The sequence below is a fragment of the Ovis aries genome, chromosome 4 (assembly GCF_016772045.2).
Source record: "Ovis aries strain OAR_USU_Benz2616 breed Rambouillet chromosome 4, ARS-UI_Ramb_v3.0, whole genome shotgun sequence".
In the NCBI taxonomy this organism is placed as follows: Eukaryota; Metazoa; Chordata; class Mammalia; order Artiodactyla; family Bovidae; genus Ovis; species Ovis aries.
Window position 1 is genome coordinate 15,130,972 of NC_056057.1, and position 22,100 is coordinate 15,153,071.

A 22,100-nucleotide genomic window follows, 5' to 3' on the forward strand; every position below is an offset into this window, starting at 1 on the left:
AGCATTGCCTGTAAATTATCTTCAATTGGAACTCTGCTGAGTTTATCTTCCACTGTAGTTTGGAACTGTGTGAAGGTATATATGTACGGGATCTATGTATATATAATTCTTATATTTTATATATATTTAGACATACATTCTTTTTTAATGTTTATGTGGTTAGTCACTTTAAGAGCATCAAAATAAATGGTACGTTGGCTTACACTATCTCCCAGGTATTCCCAAACACTGATGAACAAAAATCTGTATATCGGAAATGAAGAGCTACCCATTTAAAGAAAAGAATGGAAAGGGGAACTCGATTTATTCTCATTTGTTTATCGCTAGACGTTCCCCCCTCTCTGCAAATTCATTTGAATAGCTTTCAAGCCGGAAAATGGAAATGTGTCTCCTGCCCTCTATTTCAGCGGCGGCGGCAGCGTCCTGGCAACAGCGCAATTTTCTATCATCAAGGATAAATGGCATCGAACAGAACATTCTGATAAAAAAAAAAAAAAGAAAGAAAAGGAAAGAAGAAAAAAAAAAAAAAGCCTCAGCCCAAGGAGCCCATGATTGCTGGCCTTCCTGTCTGTCATCCCTTTACAAAATCCTCTCCGCAAACCTGAGCGGCATGCTGTCAGAGCTAATAACGTCTTCTGAAGGGGTTTGGGGGGGGGGTGGGGGGAGGACATAGTCTTCTCTGCACAATGTTCCCATTTATTAAACCGAGTGCTTATTTTTAAATTGCAAATATCTTTGTTTGGTTCACTGCAAATTAAAGCCAAGATGTAGGAAGTTACATGATGCAGCTATTATTCGTGTCCTATCAGAGAATCAAACCCCTGTCTCCCCTTCTATGGTTAAGGTCGGATGAGGAGGAAGGGGGAACCTGGGGGAATCCAGGGCAGGAGGTTTTTTGGTGGAAAAATACAAATCCGTTCGCCCTGCAGGTAAGCTGAGAGTAATTGAAAGCCAGAGGAGCGATACCTGTTTCTACCAGGGAGAGTGAGCTGACTGCGACACCGAGAGCGCGTGTGGGCGCGGTCCTCGCCGCGACGCGGCACGCGGGTCAGCCCCAGCTCCCAGCAGAGCCACGAAACTGTCCCGCAGGAGGCTTTGAACTTAATGGTGGCTATTTCTCGCCTACTGCGATGTCTTTCCAGAAAAGGGCATTCTGCTCTAAGGAGATAGATCCCTGGGGTCCCTGTCCTGGAGAGGTCTAGAGGACACCCTAGGGGAGATCCCCGAGTCGTGCACTTCTCCAGCAAGGTGGAGGCTTAGAGCCGAAGAGCAGCACCCCACACATCCAGGCGGGCTTGCAGATGCTGGCCTTGGTTCTTCATAGCGGCCTGATGCCTGAGAGTGGACGGTCGGGCTTGACTGGTAACCGGCTCTAGCGCCTGCCCAGTTCCAGGGCCAGCCACACTTCTGAGCTTTGGACTGAAACCCCCACGGCTCAGGAGCGGGAGCGTGGTGGGAGGGTCAGGGGGTCCAACGGAATGGGGAGTAGAGGTGTTGACCCTTTCTTCCTCTTAGAGCTATCGCTAGGGAATTTTTTTTTTTTAATCTCATTGGGAGGTAAAAATGAGGGAACGGATCTAAGACGAAGAGAGACTCCATTTAATATCCTTTAAAGCAAGGCAAAAAAAAAAAAAAGGAAAGGTATGTAAAGGTGTGAAGGATCCTAAAATGCGGAGATCCTAAGAAGCAGACCGAAGTTAGGATTAGCAGGGACGAGATGGGTGCTGGGGGAGACGGGGGCGGATGACGAGTAATCAGCTTGGTTTGTAAAGAGCTCTGCGGCTGAGAACGGTGGGAGGAGGGGAATGATGGGGAAACCTTTGTTTAATGAGGAAACCTAATTATTGCGCATCTGGAAGACCTGGTCCCAACTACAAGCTGTAGGCGGGTACCGCCCCCCACCAGGGAAGCAGTGCGCATGCCCCAGTCTTTGGATTTGCATGATAAGGTGCACACGTGAGCCAACTATGGCGGAGCCCCCGCCCGCGGCCAATAGGATCCTGCTCTTACTGCGTGTCCGGGTCACACTGACATCGCGGTCCCCCCACAATAGGCCTTTAAAACCCACTTTAAAAATAAAAGGGATGTTTTAGTATTGATTCTTGCAGTAGCACGCTAGATTTCTGTGGAAAATAGACATTTTTATAAACTGCACATACATTTACTACAAGCAAGGGTTAAAGTATTCACAATTTAAGGGGGGGAAAAAAAGAGTCTGTTCAAAGAGCACTAGCGGGAAGTCAAGGAATCCTGGGGACTGATGCCTTCAGAGCCCTGAGATTTGTGTCAGTATTTTATCTGCCCAGCCTGATCTGTCGCTGTAAAATCACTCCTAGCTCATTGATCAAATGAGCCTCAGAAGCAGAAATATTACATGTACAAGCCTGGTTTGAGAAAACAACCCCCAACTGGCCTCCTTCTCCACCCCCATCCTTAGACCCCATTGTCCCTGGGCCTCTAGAACACCTGCGGCTCCAAGCCTCTCCCTTTTTCAGACTTTTCTCAGAAGTGGTCTGTGTGGTGAAATCCCTGGGTAAGCGCGTCCACATCTGTGAAATGGGGCTAATCAGGGCAGAAGGAACTAGAAAGGTAGAAACGTGAATCTCCAGCCTGTCTGGGCCTCTCCCACCTCCACCCAAGCTCTGAGGCTGGAAGGATGAGGTTGATTCTCTGGGGCTGCAGAAGGGGTGGGCCAGCTGGGAAACATTACCTAGCAGTGCCCGGTCTGTGCACCCAGCGCTGCTGCCTACCCTTGCAGCACTGTCCTGACAGTTACCAACCACCCTGTCCTCTTCCCACCATACAGCCTTGCCAGAATTACTGCCCACAAATGGGCCTTCAGCATCCCAAGAGTGCTTCTGTCCATGACAGGAAAACTGCTTGTTCATATCACTGAAATAAAACAGGTGGGGATTATTATTTGCAGTTCCTCTCCCCTTTTGTGTAATTCACAAGTCTCCACTGTAGGATTAAGCTTCAAATGCATTTGGTCAGGTACATACTTTTTAGTGCTTGTTTCAGACAATCACATGCTTAAAACCATCCCAGCAGTGCCTCTGTTTGCCTCTTCTTCCACCTTTCTCACCCTCTAGGCCCTTCCACTATAACGTAGACTGTTTTTTTGTTCTTGAGGGTGTGAACCAGAGTTCCATCCCAGCCCTCCGAGGTGCAAGCCACTAATGAGTGGCTACAAGGTCTTATCTGCTCATCTAAGATCAGTAGTATCTAATCAAGAAGCATTAAGTTGACATACTGTTAAGCATTTAGCTGCCAACATCCATGTCTATTTGTGAAGGAGATACCCACTGAACCTTCAGAAGTGCTGGTTGATACCCTCTGAATAGAGCAAAAAAAATGTTATCACAACTGTGCTTTGCAGAAATTAAGCTTTCTCCTAAACTGCCCCAATAAAAACAGGCTTCAAGATGAGATAGCCATGTTGTATAAAATACTTCCGAACACTAGCTTTGAGGATTTCTCTTAAGCTGACTTAACTTTGTGCTTTAGGAAAATAATGGTGTATTTGAAAGAAAATATAAACCTGGGGGGAAAAGTCCATTATCCAATCAATAATTTTCACTGCCCACAGTTGAAGCAAAATCCCTATCTTGGGAGTGGCTGTGAAAAGTGAAGGAAGTTTTGGATACAACTGAACCAACATAATTCTCAAACTCATGTCCCAGAACTTTGATGAGAACTCACTGTCATCTTTGGGAGAAGACCAGCAGACTGGGAGTCAGATGGGAAATACTGAGGTGCAGACAGGACAGTGACCTGAACCCAGCCTCTGCCATAGCCTCAGCCTCTGGAGCTGCTGTTCACCGGGATCTCCTCAGCTTTAACCCAGACTGCCCCGCAGTCTCTTTGTCTCCCATGTGTGCTGACCTTAGGGTATTTCCTGGCTCCTGCCCGTCCCAGCAGGTGTCAGTAGGCTTGTTGGTAAAGCAGCTAAGCTGGGAGCATGTTCATTCCCATATGGACTTGTTTCCCTCTTAAGTGAGGACTTGTCAAGTTATAGGGAAATAGCAAAGGCAAAGGCAGGTAAAAGGGAAGATATTGAGGACAACTACAAAAATGCAATCGATAGCACGAAGGCTTCTGGAAACCAATGCTACCTCCTCCTCTTGGAGGAGAGCTCTGCCCATAAGTGAGCTGGGGCAGAGAAACCTTCCCCTTCCTGTTTTGGGTCTCCTCCCGGTTAAAGGGATGGGGGAGATTTCTTTTTGTCTAGTGCAGGTCAGCCAGGGAGCAGGGCAGGGACTCCCAGTCCTGCTCCAAGTTTTCCAGGAACCCTGTCTCAACGTCTGTCTCTACCTGCTCTCCCGATTTAACTCTGGTGCCTGGGACCCTCTGACCATGCCTTAGGTGTTACTCTAAGGACATTAAAGATGCTGCAGGAAGCTTTCTTCTGTCTTCCAAAGACTAGGCAGCTAACCCAAGCCAGTCTGCAGGAGAACAGGGCAAGCATGCCTATCCAGGGCTGGCATTTTCAAACAACCTGGATTACAGGCTGCGTCTTGAATATGAATTAGCCTTCTGCGCTGGTGTGACTCCGTTTTGAAACGCAACTTGTCAGACTGTGGTTTTAATTAAACATCTTCCGGTCCTAAAAGATTACATGTTTTGTAAAATATATCCTAGCATGAAATTTACTTCCACCATCTGAAATTAGGTACCTTGTAAATGTTTTCATAAAAAAAGAAATAGGAAGGGTGTGTGTGAGAGAATGGAACAGTTCATACTCGCTGCGTTTCTTTAAAGCGTCCTGCCAGCCGGCCCAGGCGCCGGACAGGTCCCAGGCCGCCCCGCCACTGGGCCGGGACAGAGGAGAGACCGCGCGCCCAGGACACGCGAGTAACCCGAACCCGCCCCGGCAGGCGCGGCCCAGCAGCTTTGGCAGTTGGAGACAATTCAGCAGTCAGACAAGTTAATCCCGCACTGATTTGTTTCGGATCCATCTGCAGGACGCCGGACGGCGCCTTCAGCTGCTGCTGCAGACACCTGCCTCCCTCTCCACCCGGGGCCGCTGCGCCCGTCCGGTGAAGCTGAACAGAAGAGACGGGAGGGTGCAGAAGGGCCCCAAAGCAGCACTGCAGACAGGACTTCATCTCGAATGTCCAAGTCCTCCTTTAAGAAGTCCTGACTAGTATTTAGAACAGCAGCAATGTTGATCGATAGCCGTCCTAAAGAACTGTCCATAACTGTTCCAAAGCAATCTCAAAGCTGTCTTGGACGGAGAAGGACTCCCCCCCCCCCCACCGCACCCCCCCCAAGGCTCTCTAGCACCTACCTGGCGGCGTTTAACTTCCAGGTAGCCCTCAGAGAAAAAGGACCCTGTTTTCCCACCTAGGGGCGGGGAAGGAGCCTGCGCACGTTGCGTCTTTCTATTCCGCACAGAATTAAGAGCTGGGCCCTTGAGGGATTCCCTTTTCCTAACTACTCTCTGAGGATCCGGCCACTTCTGGCGGGATTTGCTGGGCTCGAGTAGAACTTGGCGCCCACGGGGTGGGGTTGTGATGGGAGGAAAAGGCGGTGGTGGTAGGAGGAAGGGGACGCATCTCCTTTCTTTCATATAATTGGGGTCGGCGAAACCAGAGGGGGGTAGCGCGGTAGGGAGTGTTATTTACCGCCCTCCACCTGAAATAAGCAAGACCAATAAAGCGCCACGCTTTTCGCCCTGTTTACTCCATCCTCATTCAGTGATTGGCAAAACAGGCCCTGAAGGCAAAGGCAATAATTGCTCCCCGCTCTCCTTACTAGGGAAAAGTGTGTAGGCATTTGAAGTGTACTAAAAATAAACGAAGGAGCGAGAAAATGAAAAGGGGACAGTGACAATTGGCGGCAATTAAAGCGTCTGCGCCTGTTGCTGGAGGAGCGGGGACCCACAGCGGTTTTTGTTTTCCCAGGCCTGGTGATGTGACTAACAGGGAATTTTTGTCCCTGGCTGTGTGTGTGTGGGTTTGCGTGCGCGCGCGCGCGTGCGCGTATTCAGCAGCCAAGGAGGCCACTGCAAGGGCCGGGTGCGTGGGTAGGGGGCGGGCAGCCTGGGACTGCTTCTGGGCCCTGAAAACCCGTTTGGCCTTGGGAAAGAGCCAGGTCCAGCTCCCCCTGCCTTGCCACCCGGTCTCCAGCGAGAGCCTCTGTCTAGCATTCGGCCGCCACCTCTTCCAGGAACTTTGGGACAAGCTTTCAGCTCTAAGGTGTCTAACCTTAACCGGTAAAAACATAATAATACTAACTCGTATTTCACCACCACCAGAGATGCAAAGGATAGGAGGTGAGGAGGAAGGGTAAGGGGGGCGGTTAGCCAAATCAAAGCTTGGGAGACATTTTGACAGAGCGCTTGAAACATTACTCTTAATTTTTGGAAGGCTTTCAAGAAGAGAAAGAGGGTGGGGTGGAGAGAACCACAGCTTTCTCCTGTCACTGGAGCATCCAAACAGAGAGGGCTCCAACCTCCCCACACGGAGAACACACAGTGGGAAATTGCTTCAAGATACATACAGTTAGGGCTTTCTTTCCCCAAACTCTATCTGAGCCGTGAACTTTGGGAGGGAAGCGGGCGTCCTGGGTGTCAAAAACCTTCATTGCCTAGAACCGGGGGGATCGGAAGGGTAATAATCGCAGGCCCTGCGCTCTGTCTGGGCCTGGCTCTGGCCGCCCAGCCTCTCGCCCAAACGAGGGCCCCAGGTGGATCCGCGTCCCCATCCCTACCTCCGCCTCCTTCTCCCACCCTTGTCTAGGGCCACGGAACGGGGTGGGGGCGACACTGTGCAGCCACCGTCAAGTCCAACTCGGGCTGGCTTCAATGAAAGCTGGCAAATCCGGCGAGTCTCGCAGAAATTTTCTTCGACCCTAATTCAATTTTAAAGCGGATTTTTACTATTAAAAACGCTGCCGAGCAACACATTGAATTAATCTGACTGTACGGTTTTAATTACAGTGAGGCTTTCTCTACAAATCTGTACAAGACAGTGGCTGGCTCAGGGAGGATCTCTGCCTCCTGAATTCCATTATCCGGCCCCACGCGCCACGTTCCCCGCAGACAGCGGCGCGTGGGAGCCAGCTGCTGGCACAAGCAGTCCTGTGGCCCTCTGCTTCTGCCCACCCTGGGGCTCCTGTCCTCCCCCGGCCCTTCTTTCACCCCAGCCTGAAGGAGAACCCTGGAAGCCCGCCTGTCTGTTGGCTGTGCTGATATCCCAAAAGGCTAGACTGGCTTTTAAACTCTTGGGCCCAAGACCTTTGAGCCTCCAGAGCCTCCTTCTTAAAACGACTCGTTGCTCCAGGGAGGGCAACCACTGCTGTAACTTTTGAAAGTGTCCTCCAGCTCCAGCTTGGCAGGTGATGCCCTAGATGTCTGAAGGAAAAGCAGGCTAAGGGGCAGGGGCAGAGGGGAGAAAGAGGTAGAGAAAAGGAGTAGGTGGGACAGCAGGTTTGCTGTTCTGCCATCTCCCTAACCCTCCCCAGACAGGGCTGTTTCGATCAGCCTTAGTTTTATTTGCTGAACAACTAACATTGTGGGACAGTGGTCCCCAATGAACAGGATGGGGAAGGAAAGCTGATGAGAGGTACTCTCAAAATGAAGCAGACTCACACTCATTCTCCTGCTCTTGTTTTCCATCTCTAAGTCCCTTTCTTTCTACAGCTTCTGCTCTTCCACTCTCTCCGCTTCCCCCCTCCACAAAGCCTGTGGGAAGAAGGATGATGAACCCACATATGAACCCAAACGTGTGTCCAAATGGACCCAACTCAGTGTGTAAAGCAGCAAAGGCAATGAGCTCCAAGGGAAGGGGCTCACTTGATGCAGAGGGAGGGAGCATTTTTGCTCTCTGTGCAAGACCAGTGAAAACTACTGAAAAATACTATTTCATTCCCCTGGATGGGATGAGGGGGGAGGCTTTCTTTTTCTGAGATTTATGTAAAAAGGATTTTATTTTGAACAAAAGAGAAAAGGCAGAGTTAGGGGAGTGAATTTGTTTTAATAACCCTCACTTCTAAGGGCTCTCAAACTAGTTGTCCTCTAAGGAAAGTTTTGCTAAAAATCTAGTAAGTTACTTTTCCTTTTATTGGGATGTTAGAAAACAAAGGGAATATGTATTGGCATGAGCAGGAAACTCACCAGAGCATTGACAACTGAAGGGTAGTCAGGTACAGAACAACTCTCTAATGAAAATGGTCTTTCTTTTTCTCTTGTAAGTAGAAAATCACCTAAGGACTCACATGATAGCAAGAAGTTCCCAGCCCAGGTTTTCTGAGAAGTTGTCCCAAGCTTGGTTCTCCCTTAATGTTGAGGCACCTACTGAGACTTTGTTATTGTTACTGCTGATGAAGGGATGCAGGAATTAAAACAGAGGGTGCTTCAAGGCATTTAGGAAGACACTTGGCCAGCTATATTAACTCCTTATTATGCCTAAAAATAGTCTGCCATTTCCTGTTGATGCTTGTTCCTTGCCACTCACTCAGGGCGGCATTCATCCTCTAATGGTCAGGGGTCCTGGTTTCCAAAGACTGCCTTGAATGAAGCTGACTTCTGACATCTCTGCCTTCCCACTTCCCCAGCTGCAGTTCTCGGCAAGGCAAATATGAGGGGCTCTGCTTTGGTTTATCAACAGATTACAAACAGCACCTTACAGCACAAACAGCATCTAATTCTAATCTATTAATAAGTGCTTAAACATTGTTGAGTTCTTTTTTCCTTGGACTGAGAGAAAGAAGAGTATTTGTGTATGAGAGATGGTCCTAGGCTTGATAAAAGACAGGAAAAAAGGGAAGGAGGGAGAAAGACCACATACAATCTTCAAACTGAGGAAGACAGAAGAAAGTATTGTCCCCCCACCTCCCCGCACCACCCCCCTCCATCCATACTAGGCCCAGCATGTTGACTCTCTCTGTTAAGAAAACTTTGGATGGTCACATAGCCTGGAAATGTGGTCAGGGAGAGGCAGAAGGTGTCGAATTTGAAAACCTGGAGTCAGATTTGAAACCTGGAGTTGAATTTGAAAACCAGGTTCAAGATCTGGAAGAGGAGCCTCCAAGTTAAGACATCCTTAGTTGATAGTCCCCAAACTGGACAGTCTAGAAAAAGTCTGTGACGCCCCCAGTAGGTGTCACCGGTCCTTGCCACCCATGCTGTGGTCTTCTAGCTAACTGTTCTCAGGCCCGGGACTGGATAGATGAGAGAGATGTTGTCCCCAGACTTCAGTGAACCTCTTTCTGTGGAAGGTATAAACAGGGACCACTTTCTAGTTGCTTTAGGGGGAAGCCTGGGAGCTGAGGGTGCTAAGACGGCATTATAGTTTTATCCCTAGAGAAAACAATGCCGCAATAATCAGTGCTTTCTTGACTAGTCTGATACTTTTGACTCCTCCTGAAGATACCATCATTGGCCTGGGCCAAGAAGTTTGGAAAAGGGCAGCTCTCATGTTCCTCCCTCAAGCTTTCCCAGGTGTCTGTGTTAGGAGAGGGGGGGAAAGGTGCCTGGGTTTGCAGGATATGAAGCACTCTTTTCCTACACATGTACACAAACAAAATTTCACATTGAATGGGGAAAAGACTAGCAAGAATTTTTTTTTCCCCTTACTAATGTCTCCCGTTGAGAGGGGGGTTCTTAGCATGGCCATGTAAATCAATACCGAGTTATTTCTTTGAATTCAAAGGCTATTTATCCAGGTCTAATTTCTTTAGAATTAACGTGATAACTGAGCCCAACTTAGCAACCAAAACCAGTCAGGCCCTGCCTGGCTTGAATGTACTTCTACAGCCTGAGGAAGCTGCAAACCCTCCACTGGCACCCAACCTACTCCTTGACCCATGTGCTGCTGCAAACACTGGTCCATCGATAGAACAGCAGGGTACTTTCCCACCCAAAGAGCACCCTCCTCGCACGGTGGCCTTGGGCACGCTGACCCCCACACAGGGTCCTGTCCTGGCAACCAGTTGGTTATTTCTCTCTAAATAACACTGACAGCCGGAATACAAGCCCCAACACCTCGGTGTCTTAAAGAGTAAAAGGCATCTTAGGCCTCCAACCCTGCCTCTTTAAACTTTTTAGTGAATGTGACCCTCACCTCCCCGTAGGCCCTAAAAGAGCCAGAGGTCTGCACCGCGCTGGCTTTACTTCTATTTTGAATGATAAAGACTTCTTAGGCCTCACCTGCGCTCCTCCTCCCACCACTCCCCTGGGGTTGGCTCGGTTCCCCCCACCGGCCAAACAAAGAGGTCAGAGCCAGGATTCGGCTGGTGGCCAGCAGGGCGCAGGAGCCTAGAGTCCCTGAAGTGGGCGCCTTCGCTTGGAAGCCCTAAGGAATCTGGGAGTTCTTGACTCTTGAGGATGGGCTGGAGGTGCCGGCTGGACCGGAACAAACCAGGGGTGACAAGCCTTCGCTCACTACTGCCGCTCAAGACCCTGGGCGAAGGACTTAGCCTGGTTTATTTGGAGAGAAGAAAAGGCAGGCAGCCTGCAGCCAGCCACTGAGCCCCGAACTCCTTGCCCCGAGACCACCGAGACCGACGGCAGAGACTACACGTGGCAGGCAGCCCCTCCGCGGGCCACCTTGGCACTCGGGCCACACTAGCTCTTCCCAGGACCCGCTGGAAAGCCCAGTGCTCGAGAGTGCAGTTCGGATTCTGCCCTGCAAGCACGCTTAGAGACCTCAGTGATGCCGGGCTGGTCCCCTCATCGTTGGTCCGCTCCCCAGCCCGTGGCTGCCTGAGCCCACTCTGGGTCGCTCCGTAGGTCTTTACGCAGAAACTGCCCCCTCGGTGCAGTTGCACGCTCGCTCCTCTGGGACACGGGGTTGAGATTTTATCCTCTAATGGGTGAGGGATAAGAGCCCTACTACTCAAACATTTCCAGCCCTCCGTGCTTTCTCGGGTATTAAGCAGACAGGAAAAAAAGAAAAAGAAGAAGAATGCCAGTAAAGGCCGCTATGCTCTGAATCTGGTGCCCAGTGAGGGGACCTTGACCGGCCGGCCACAACCCGCCAGGCTCCGGGTGCCGCCAGAGTCAGGGGGAAGCCGGCGAGGAAGGCAGAGCACCTGCGAACAGAGAGAAACACACATGCACGGGGCCGGGGGCCGGTAGGGGGGGCCTTCACCGTGTTAACAGCAAGCTGCAGGGTATAAAGCAATAAAACTGCCACGTCTACCTGCTGGCTTTGAGGACCTTACAAACAAGCTCGGCGCGCAGCCCGGGCGCACCGTGCACACACCAGGGGAGGGAGGAGAAGACCTTCTCTTTCTTTGACTTTCCCTTCTCCACCGCAATCCCCCACAGATGCACACCCTACACACGTCTCCCCCTCACCCAGCCCACCTTTCATTTTCCTTGGAGCTTTTTTGTTGTTGTTTTAATTCATTGCCGATTTGTAAACGCGTGGATCGGGTTACGGGTTCGCGTGTTAAAGCGAACCTCTTGTTAAAAGGAGGGGAACAAGGCACGCCACTTAAAAATGAATTCAGAGTTACTGAACCGGCTCCCAGGACTCCAAAAGTTAAGAGCGGCAGGCTAGGAAAGGGAGGGGGAGAGGCGACTAAACGCTGCTGCCCTGAGAACCTTGGAAAACTCTCAGGCAGCCAGTTTCAGGTCATCTGATAAGATGGAGGAAGGAAGGAGAGAAAGAAAGAAAAAGAAAAAAAGAAAAACTAGTCTAGCCCTGCCTTGAGACCCGGGGCTGGGAGCTGGGAAAATCAATTAGCATAAGCCGCTATCGGTCCGCGCAATGAGTTGGAGCTGCGGGACTGCAGTCACCCTTTCTGAAGTTACCGGACGAATGGCACCACGAAATTCTTCATTTCTCAGGACCCTTGGGTCACCATTCCTATGGAGTTCAAGCGAGAAGGGTGCAAAGAAGAAGGCTCGCGTAGTTTTCCCAAAGGCAGACCTACAATGTCCCCACAACCTCTAGACACGTTGGCCCGGAGTTGTTAGATGGTATGTTTCTTGGTGTGGCCAAAGGCTTGGGGCTTGGATCTATTCGCAGACTAAAAGTTGGCGCCGAGCCCATAGGGGTCTGCATCCCTTGCCCACCCAGTCCCGGTCCACTGGCAGTGCCGACTCCCGGCGTCTCCCCGAGGTCCCAGGACTCTGACCCAGGCAACACCCAGGCTGCCCTCCTCGGCGCCCGATCCCCAGTCCAGCTCTCCTACCTGGTGGCCGGGCCTGAACGGCATGCTGGGGCTCTTCGGACTCTGTTCAGTCTGGAGACTAGAGGGAGAGAGGCTAGATCCGCAGCCCTGGGCTGCTCCGAACTTAATGTCTTTCCCCAGTCCATCTTTGAAAGAGAAGTGGTTCTACCACCTGGATGTGCGGATATAAATCCCCTTGCAAATAATAAATGGATTAATAATAACAAGGTATGAAGTTCTTTTTATAGAAAAAAAGGAGAGAATTGAAACTAAATGCGGCAGTTAGACAACCATTTTGATAAGAGGATAATTGAGGCGACACTGGTGTATAATTAGAGGATAATTTATGCTATATCCACTTTTATTCCACCTCCCAAAATAAACCCAGTCCATAATCATTACAGGCAAATTGTTCTGAATTTTATAGCAGCAATTTGAACAAAGTACTGCAGTTAATCATGGGAGATTTTTGTGTATTCCTGATTAGAACTCTAATTGCCTCCTTCCAGAAAGTAAAAATAACTGTAAAACGACTCTATTTTTATCATTAACAATGTTGACAATAAAATAAAATCAATTGGAATTGTAATCGAGAGACAAATTTAGGACGAAGGCACTTTTACTTGGGTAGTTTATATTGTAATCAAGATTTGCCAAACCACTAACCGCATGTATCATTTGCATATATTTGAAAGCATTACAGTAGCTTCTGTTTTCAATAGGAAAAAATGCATTACTGTCAGTCCTCCAACGATGTGCTTTCAGAAGAAGCTGCTGCGTTCTGAGGGGGAAAAAAAAGATTTCTCCCCCTTGTTTGTTCACTCTATAGGAAATACAGCCTGAAACAGCAAGAACCTCGCCAGAACAGAGTTTAATTTTTCTTCTCTTTACCCCCTCACCCCACCCCACCCATGGGGTCGGTACCAGGTGTGGGGTTTTTCTTTCCTTTGTGGTTTCAATAAAGTACGTCTAGAAAAATCCACGGTGACAGGGCGCTCCCGCGGGACTGCAGGGGGACTGGGGGCGGGGGGGGTAGGTCAAGGGAGGGACCCCTGCTTTAAATGCAGAGGGCACTGCTTCGAAACACAGGCAGCCTGCTAGGGTGCGAAGGGACTGCGAGAGAGCAGCCCTCTGCCAGGCAGTTCCAAGGCTGCGGTATTGAGAACTGAGGCTCCGGGTTTGGGGGTGCGAGCTGCGGCGGGAGGCGTCGGCGACCGGCCGGGCGGAGGCAACTCCCTCCTCCGAGGCAACTCCCTCCTCGGAGGCCCCGTGCACGGAGCCGCGCGGCCCCCGGCTGCAGCTCGGGGCAGGGATTGGAGTTGCCGAAGGTAGGCGAAGAACTCGGCGAGCGGCGCACACACCAGTGGAAGCCGTGCGCCTGTGACGTCAGGGGGCGACTGACCAATGGGGAGGCGCTGCCCTTTGGAGACAAACCATTCGACTCGTGGCGTCTGCATCAAGTCTGAAAGCAGACGCGCAACTTTCGCAGAATCCACCTTAAAATCTCTGCCTTAAACTGCACCAGCCCCCAAAAAATCCAAGGGGGGAAAAGAAGGGGGGGAGAGCAGAGTCCCCCCTCCCCCCTCTCCTCTCCCATCCCTCCCCCTTCCTCCTCCCTTTGAGTTAACAAGGCCCCGCTCACTATATCTCTTTATATTAAAAATATATATATTAGAGACGAGCGAGGGAGAGGGAGAACCACCTCCGCCCCCTCTCTTTTTAAATTTTTTTTTAAATTTTTTTTTTTTTTTTTGCAAGGATCCTAAGAGCTAAGGTGGCTGCAGAGGGGAGAGCGGCGCGAGCCAAGTGGGGGAGGGTGGAGGAAACCTGGGAGAAGGCTTTCTCCAGCCCCCAAAGTTTTGATGATGACCATGACTACGATGGCTGACGGCTTGGAAGGCCAGGACTCGTCCAAATCCGCCTTCATGGAGTTCGGGCAACAGCAGCAGCAGCAACAGCAGCAGCAGCAGCAGCAGCAGCCGCCGCCGCCGCCGCCGCCGCCGCCGCCGCACTCGCAGCAGAGCTCCCCGGCCATGGCAGGCGCGCACTACCCTCTGCACTGCCTGCACTCGGCGGCGGCGGCGGCGGCGGCCGGCTCGCACCACCACCACCACCAGCACCACCACCACGGCTCGCCCTACGCGTCGGGCGGCGGCAACTCCTACAGCCACCGCTCGCTCGCCGCCTACCCCTACATGAGCCACTCGCAGCACAGCCCTTACCTCCAGTCCTACCACAACAGCAGCGCGGCCGCCCAGACGCGAGGGGACGACACAGGTGAGAGGCCGCTGGGGCAGCTCGCTTCTCCCGCCTCCCGGCTGCCCCCCACCCCGCCCGCCCCGCTCACTTCCTCAACGCCCGGGCCTCCGCCGGCCCCCTCCCCCAGGCGGCCCGGCGCGCCCCCGGCCAGGCCTGGTGCGCGCCCGCTTGCCTGGCGCCTGCCTGCCGGCCTCGCCGGGCCGGGCCCCTTCGCGCCGCCCCGGACCCTAGGCTTCCCTGCGGCTCGACCCGCCTCGTTCCCTCGTCTCCGGCGCGTCGCTCGGGCCGCGCCTCCGGCTCGGCGCAGGCTTCGCTCGACCAACTGGCCCGCACTGCGCTCTCCAGCCCGCAGGGTCTGTGCGCCCTTTTGCCTCTCTCCTCCCCTCTGGGTTTTGACCCACGTTTGGCAGGACCGGGGACATTTCTGCGTTAGAATTGGGGAGCGTGTTTTGCTCTCCCACCTAATCTGGGCAGCCGGTGGCCTACTTTGCGTGGGGCGCCCGGTGCGCTTCGGTGACCCGGGGGGAAGCTGGCATGGCCTCCGGCTCTGGTTAAGCTGGTGACAACTGGGCTCTCTCCCGCGGACTTTGAGATGTCTCCCACCCCCACCCCTTACGGGGCCCCCTCCCTTAGGTTTTTGATAGCTGCTGGCTACTCCTTTGTTCGTGGAAGTGAAGCCCAGGGCTCAGCACTCGTGGGGGACAAAGTTGCCGCGTGAGGCTCAACCCTCTCCGGTGCTGATCTGAGCCTCTGGTAGTGTTTTGTTTGGGTTTTGGTCCCTCTCGGCAGACTCATTTGCTAACACAGCGAGGTATCTTGATGCACCCGGCTTCGAGCTAGTGACATCAAGCCAACTGGCCGCAAAATCACTAGGGTGGCTCAAGCACACCTGAAGGCGCTGTAAAGCCAGACGGAGGGGGCCCTGCTCCTCGGCGCTGAGAGCAGCCGCCCCGCGGCGCCGCGCACCCCGGAGAGCGGCCGGCGCCGCCTCCGCTGCGGCGGAGCTAGGCTGTTTGCCCCTCGGCCCAGGGCGCTCCCTTCACCCAACCACCGCACATTATTAGAGCCAGAGTCAGGGTCTGAAAGTAGCTTTTGCAGCCGCCGGGATTACCCAGGCACTGGGAACCCAGAGAGGTCAGGATGGCTTGGGGACGCTTCGAGGAAACTGTTCATGGCTTTGATGAGTCTCGGCACAGGCCAGGCCAAGCTCGGGGAGACTGCAGCAGTAGCCTCACGGGTGATCACTCCTCTGTATCCTTTGCTTGCAGATCAACAAAAAACCACAGTGATTGAAAACGGGGAAATCAGGTTCAATGGCAAAGGGAAAAAGATTCGGAAGCCTCGGACCATTTACTCCAGCCTGCAGCTCCAGGCTTTAAACCATCGCTTTCAGCAGACTCAGTACCTGGCCCTTCCCGAGAGAGCTGAACTGGCAGCTTCCTTAGGACTGACACAAACACAGGTAATTCCAGAGAAGCCCTGAAATGCTGACCCTCACTTGCAGATCGGGCAGGGAGCTCATCAGGAGGAATTCTTGGCCTAGTCAACCAAAGATGGAAGGAGCTTAATGACAAATGCCTTTGCTCCAGTTATGCACTTTTCTGGGACAACACAGTTTGGAATAAATGACCTGGTATTGAATACTGGATTGGATTTGCACATCCTCCCCCACAACCCTCAGCGACCCCACCCCAGCCTAGTGTCCTTTGGTGATCAAACTCGTTGTTTAATCAAGTCCTATTCCAGTAGAGCAACACAAAAGAGAGCAAACAAGTAGGAGAAAGAGAGAGAAAAAGATATTAAGACCAGGAGGGCAGTATAAGACCCATGTTTCTTAAGGATCCTTTTGTGGGCCCTGGGACTTAATGAGGATTTCAACTCATTGACATTGAAAGAATTATGAAGTGCAAAGGATGGGTTAGCCAGACATGCACAGGTTCCAATAGGATTTGGTAAAGTGACCAAGGTGAAAACTGTTCATCCTAGGATGGGTGAGGTGAGTCTTTCTGAAAATTGTCCTCAGTTCAGTTGGTTAAATCATCCTGGTTGACTGGCTGGTGCAGGCTAAGGAATCTGGATCACAGAATTTGGGCATAATGGCAGAGCTGGAGATCAAAGAGGAATGTACCCAAATTATAGCAGGTGAAGCCTCAGTTAAGTACAGTTGCTGAAGTTCTCCGGTCTTACTAATTTGAGGGGCATTTTAGACTTCACAGGAAGAGGTTTTAGATAGGTATATTAGGACCCTTGTCATAGAGCCAGGCTGCAGACACCTGAGGTTTTTGTCCCTGTCGATTAACTTGGCTGCATGGGGTGGTAGGCCTCATCTGAAATGGATGCTCTTCAGCAAGGGGATGTCGGGTTTCTGAGACCCTGGCTGGGGACTGATTGTATGCTGAGACTGAGAATGACCGTCTCAGCACAGATGCTCCTTAAGCTCGCTCTTCTCAATTCAGCCTGCTTTCTTTCGCCATGTTGCCACTGGAAATATTTGGGGCTTGAGATGAAGAGATTCCTGCTATTCAGTAACTTGTACTCCTTTTGGAAAAGCAGATTCCTAAGGCTAAGTAATTTTAAAGGTAAAAGAAGCTGTACCGTAGAAGGCCCTTCTTCACATAAAGTAGATCTGGAATGTTAGCTTGGATACGCTCCCATCCTAGACTCCTGGTTCGCATTTAATATTCAGGAGCCCTGTGACTTTTAGTGCCTGCCCTAACAATCATGACCACGACTTGACTAAACAACATACCAAGTAGGGAATGAATGAGGCACAGTCCCTCATCGCTGCAGGATTATGTCAGAAGAAAGGTGCTCCAGGTACAGTGGGTGGCTTATGCAGTGTATGCCTATGTATGTATATTCAACGCGTTTGGGTTTTAATCTGTTCTTAGTCGTTTGCTCAGGGCACATCCAGACTCTTAGAGGACGTGCATCCAGTTAGCTTTAATCTGAAAAATTCACCGTGTAAAAATCCTCCAAGTTTGAACCTGGCTATCTCCTTGGCCTTTATTCTAGTTTTATTCTTACTTACGCTGTTGTTTCAAACCTAGGCTTTCATCTAACTGAGGAGTTACAATGACTTTAGGTATCCGGACAAGATACCAAGTAAACGGCGGGGCGTAGGGTGGGGTGGGGTGAAGTGGCGGGGAGAGGGGAGCGACTAGAAAGGGAGGAAGGCGGGGTCTTGAGGGCTTCGCGTTTGCGGGTTGTCTTTTTTTTTTTTTTTTCACTATAGGCACCGGTTCGATGTTTTTCGGGCCTAATGATCGCTGCTGCGTTTCTTTCTAGGTGAAGATATGGTTTCAGAACAAACGCTCTAAGTTTAAGAAACTGCTGAAGCAGGGCAGTAACCCGCACGAGAGCGACCCTCTCCCGGGCTCCGCGGCCCTGTCGCCGCGCTCGCCGGCGCTGCCTCCGGTGTGGGACGTTTCCGCCTCGGCCAAGGGCGTCAGTATGCCCCCCAACAGCTACATGCCTGGCTACTCGCATTGGTACTCCTCTCCACACCAGGACACGATGCAGAGACCACAGATGATGTGAGTTATCCAAGGGCAAAAGATACCCTAGGGAGACGTCTGAACAAGGCAAGGAGGATCCGGGACCTGCTTGCATCTGCCAAACCGAGCCGAAGGAGCAGGCTCGGGAGAACTCTCCTGTGTGGCCAGACTGGGCGCTTGTTCTCTCTCCTCTCCCACCCCCTCGGTCTCTCTCTCACACTCTTCCTTTTTCTTTTCTTGCCTCCCTCCTTCCCACGTTTCTTTTTTAAATTCCTTTCTCTATCTGCCTTTTCCCTTGAGCAGCCTCAGTAATTGATTTTGAATCTTAGAGAGAGAGAAGGAGAAACAGAGAGACTGGTTTCTAAGCCAGTGCTCCTGAAGCCTCTCACTGTAAGGATATTTTCCCTCACCCCCTGGGATCCAGGCTCTGAGCCTCTTTTACTCTTTGGGAGTATCCATCAAAACGACTTTTTAAAGCAGACATTTTCCCCCACCAGAAGAATCTGTGCAAACATGGCAGCGTTTTTACTTGTTTAATGAGCTTAAGACATTACATGATGAAAAAGAAGCAGTTTGGACTCCTGCATTTTTATTTACAATCCCAGACTGACAAAAAAAGAAAGAAAGAACAGAACAGAAAAGAAAAAGAAACCCTAACAGCCCTTCTCTAAAAAAAAAAGGAAAAATCGGCTGTAAGATTAGAACATTGCCACGAAAGGAATGCTGCATGTTTTATCAAAATGCAATGAACAAGAATGATGATTTAAACAAAACAAAACCACTTTCCCTCCACCCCTACCCCCAAACCCTGAACTGGAATCAGGAAAGACACAGGAAACAACCAAAATCACCATGCTATTGCTTTGATATCTTTACTAGGTGAATTGGTGGCATTCACTAAGCTAATAGGGACATTTATATCAAGAAACATTTCTGTATATATTGTTGAATTTTAGTTGTACATATACTTTGTATGTTTTTGTCTTCTTTCATATATGGAGTAAAAGCCACAAAACGCTAAGAGTGTCCTGTATATTTCTCTTTGTGTGTCTCTGTCTTACCACCCCCTTCTCCCTCCCCCCAGTATATTTTCTATCACTCTTAAAAGAATTCCTATTTCCTAATATGGGAAACCCTATATATAAACATCAAGTGCCTGCAAAGATACCAGTTTGCAGCACTAACCTTTGTCTTAAGTACTTTAACATTAACCATAGATGTTTTCTTAACTTCCTTTATATATTCTATTTTATTGTAATTTCTACACATTTATCTATTTTTAAGAATCATTAGAACGATCTAACCCCAGGTTAACCTCTAGACAGCCAGTAGTTTCCAGTGCTGAAACTGAGTATTCTCCTTTCCCTTTCCTCAGCCAAAATAATACAGCTGTATTTGTCTTTGTTTGGAAGCAGCTTTTTGTGTTTTTTTTTTTAAAACAAACAAAAAAAAAGGAAAGAATCAGAGGGAAAAAAACAAACTAAATGCACAATTATGACTATTTCACTTTTACAACCCTTTGCAAGCTAACTAGATAGGAAAACACACAATCTTAGATGAAATACATCCTTCCTTCTGATCTTGTAGAAAGCACAGAAATAATGAAAATGAAAAGTCCTTTCGTCATGCAAGCAGGAAGCCCCATACTGCGAGAATTAATGGCTACAGACCTGGGCATCCTTCAAATTATGAACCTTGAAACCACTGAGCCATTTATCAGAAGTCAATAGAGATACTCAGAGTGCTCCATATAATGACAGCGACTTACAGTCGTGCAAAAGGACAGTCACTATAATTAGACACAAAGCAAAGACTACTTACCAATATACCCGTTCCTTTTTTTGTTGAGCAACTTCCACGCTCAGTCAGTCTTCAGAATGGTTTAAAACCGATCAGTCTTGTCATTTTCTAGCATTCGTATTGTTACATTAGGAAAAATGTTTTCTTTTCTTTTTTCCCCCTTCCTACTGTGAAACTTTGGGTTCGTAGCTCCCCAGGATCAATTCTGAACAAAGCCTCCAGCTGCAGTGCCATCCAATTTGAAGCAGACATTGGGGACAATTTAAGGTTTTTATCCACAAGAAGGTTTTTTTCCATTCTCTTAAATGCAGCCATAATTAGAGTAATTTTTCATGTAGCCCGCTGATTACAGCGTTTTTACCGTCAAAGATAATTACCTGTAATTTTCTTCCACTTTTAATACTAAAAAGCCATCTTTATTTAGATTCAGGAACAGGAAAGGCGAAACAAAAGAGGGAAATTATTCTGTTATTCATACACAAATTGCAGAGACGTAGGACCTAAAATTGAAAATTAACCAAAATTATAATGCTGAAAAGAATGGAAGAGGCTGCAGAAGTACAGCTGGTAGTGGGGCTTTGCTGAATTATTCAAATTACGTTAGAGAGAAAGCTACCATACATCGAAACCAACACTGATTTTTCTTTAAAAAAAAAAATCACCAGACACATGCCAAACCACTGAGAGTGCATGGAATTCTGAAACCCAGAAAATGCATTTTAACACATTGGAGATTTTACCATGATGCTCCAGTGTGGATCCATCTCTTAATACAAGTTTAATTAAACAGGAAGTTCTATCAAGGGATCCTCCCAGGAACTGGCATTGGAAATGGGCTTCCTCTGGGTCCTCTGAACAGCAAGGGTTAATAATTCTCGCTCTTTAGAAGGTATTGACCCCATAGTAAATTGATTCCCCAGAGAGGGACTGGTAGGAGGGGCGTGGGTGAAGTCTCAGCGCCTACTACGCCTCCCCACGTTCGAACTTCCCAGAGTTCGAGTTCTAGAGCCTCGTTCTGACAATATTTTTCAAGTTAAAAAAAAAAAAGGAATAATGGTTGGGAAGAGTGAGAGTGAAGGGGAGAAATTTCTTCTCGGTGCCAATAAGCATCTCATTTATTTTTTGACATAATTTAGCACAAACGTTCCTCCGGAGAAAGGCCTTTCCGTTTCTGTGCTGAGGTGAGGGAAACAAAAATTTCTCAGGCTCCTACCCATAAACTCTCTAGCTGCTTCCAGCATCTACAGGGTCAGGAAAGAGCATCATCTATAGATAGAACTGCACCGCGTCTGCAAGAGTCTTCCTTGGCATGTCCCTAAATCAAACGGGTTCCCTGGCTCCACAGGTCGACTCTGCATCTCAGCCAATCGGGCCTCCAATCCCAAGGTCTCGGCACTGGGGCCTCTCAGGCCACAGCTCTACGGTCAGCATCCCACGCTTTCCCCCTTCCCCTGCCCCCAGCTTGAGGCAAAGACACTGTAAAGCAGTGGTTTTGGAGGCCAGATATTCCGGAAACTTTCTCCCCAATATAGGAAGGCGTCAAAGGGACTAGAAAGTCGGAAAGATTCAGACTACACCTGTCCGCATATCTGTGATGCTAAAGGGGCATTTGTCCCCAGCGAGCTCTATTTGCAGACTCAACGCCCCCAAACTTAAAACCATCACCATGTTTAAGACCTCCATGAGTTTGTCTAGGACTAGTTTTGAGTAACAATGTTTCAAAGTATATTTCAGCCTGGAATCTCCAGCAGACTTCCCTTCATACCTTACAGAAACCTGGTGCACGTCCCAGTGTCCAGTCACAAGCTGCACCAAGCATCAACAGCACAGAAAGCAAAAAAGACAGATCGACTTCTTAAGGATCCCATTCTCACCCAAATCATTGTCACTCACCAGAACCACAACCCTTTTACTGTTAAAGGTCAGAAATGAAAACCATCTCTAGAGCAAAATTGCAGTCCATAACAAATCACAACAGCAATACATACAGCTTTGTGTGAGAATAGAAATATGAGCTGTGTCTTGTAGTATGCAAGAAATAAAAACTTACCCCCAGTGAATCTCTCTTAAGCAATGATCAGGGTCTAGAAATCTATACTGAACAGAAGCAGAGGAGAATATTTTTCTGAGTCTCAGGGCAGAAGCTCTTTCTCTATATTCTTGGTTGAGTGAGCACATCCAGGTGTGAAATTGTTTGCACACCCCAGCACCTCTTATATTGCCAGCAAAATTAGCTGTTATTACTGTCACTGTTTAGTGATGGTTAGCGTGATACAAAAAAAAAAAAAAAAAACTGCTGTAATCAAGACCTGGCGCATCTTTGCAAATTACAGATAATTGTAAACGTCCAGATTATGATAATAGCATCCTAATCCAGCCTGCAATATAATTATTACAGAGTGTTACATCTGAAACTGT

At 49.5% G+C, this 22,100-nt stretch overlaps 1 protein-coding gene across 1 annotated transcript; it reads left to right on the forward strand.

Moving 5' to 3' along the window:
* The first annotated feature begins 13,556 nt into the window (after window positions 1-13,556).
* On the forward strand, window positions 13,557-18,903 carry DLX6 (distal-less homeobox 6). The gene is made up of 3 exons (XM_027969101.3): window positions 13,557-14,403; window positions 15,654-15,847; window positions 17,674-18,903. The coding sequence occupies exons 1-3, from the start codon at window positions 13,989-13,991 to the stop codon at window positions 17,923-17,925; spliced, it is 861 nt and encodes a 286-aa protein (XP_027824902.2). The 5' UTR covers window positions 13,557-13,988; the 3' UTR covers window positions 17,926-18,903.
* Window positions 18,904-22,100: the final 3,197 nt, after the last annotated feature.

Excerpts from the sequence above, each read along its gene's own strand:
- DLX6 (XM_027969101.3), top strand. The coding sequence starts at position 13,989 with ATGATGACCATGACTACGATGGCTGACGGCTTGGAAGGCCAGGACTCG. Across the intron at positions 14,404-15,653 it reads GACGCGAGGGGACGACACAG|ATCAACAAAAAACCACAGTG; the intron begins GTGAGAGGCCGC and ends CTTTGCTTGCAG. Across the intron at positions 15,848-17,673 it reads TAGGACTGACACAAACACAG|GTGAAGATATGGTTTCAGAA; the intron begins GTAATTCCAGAG and ends GTTTCTTTCTAG.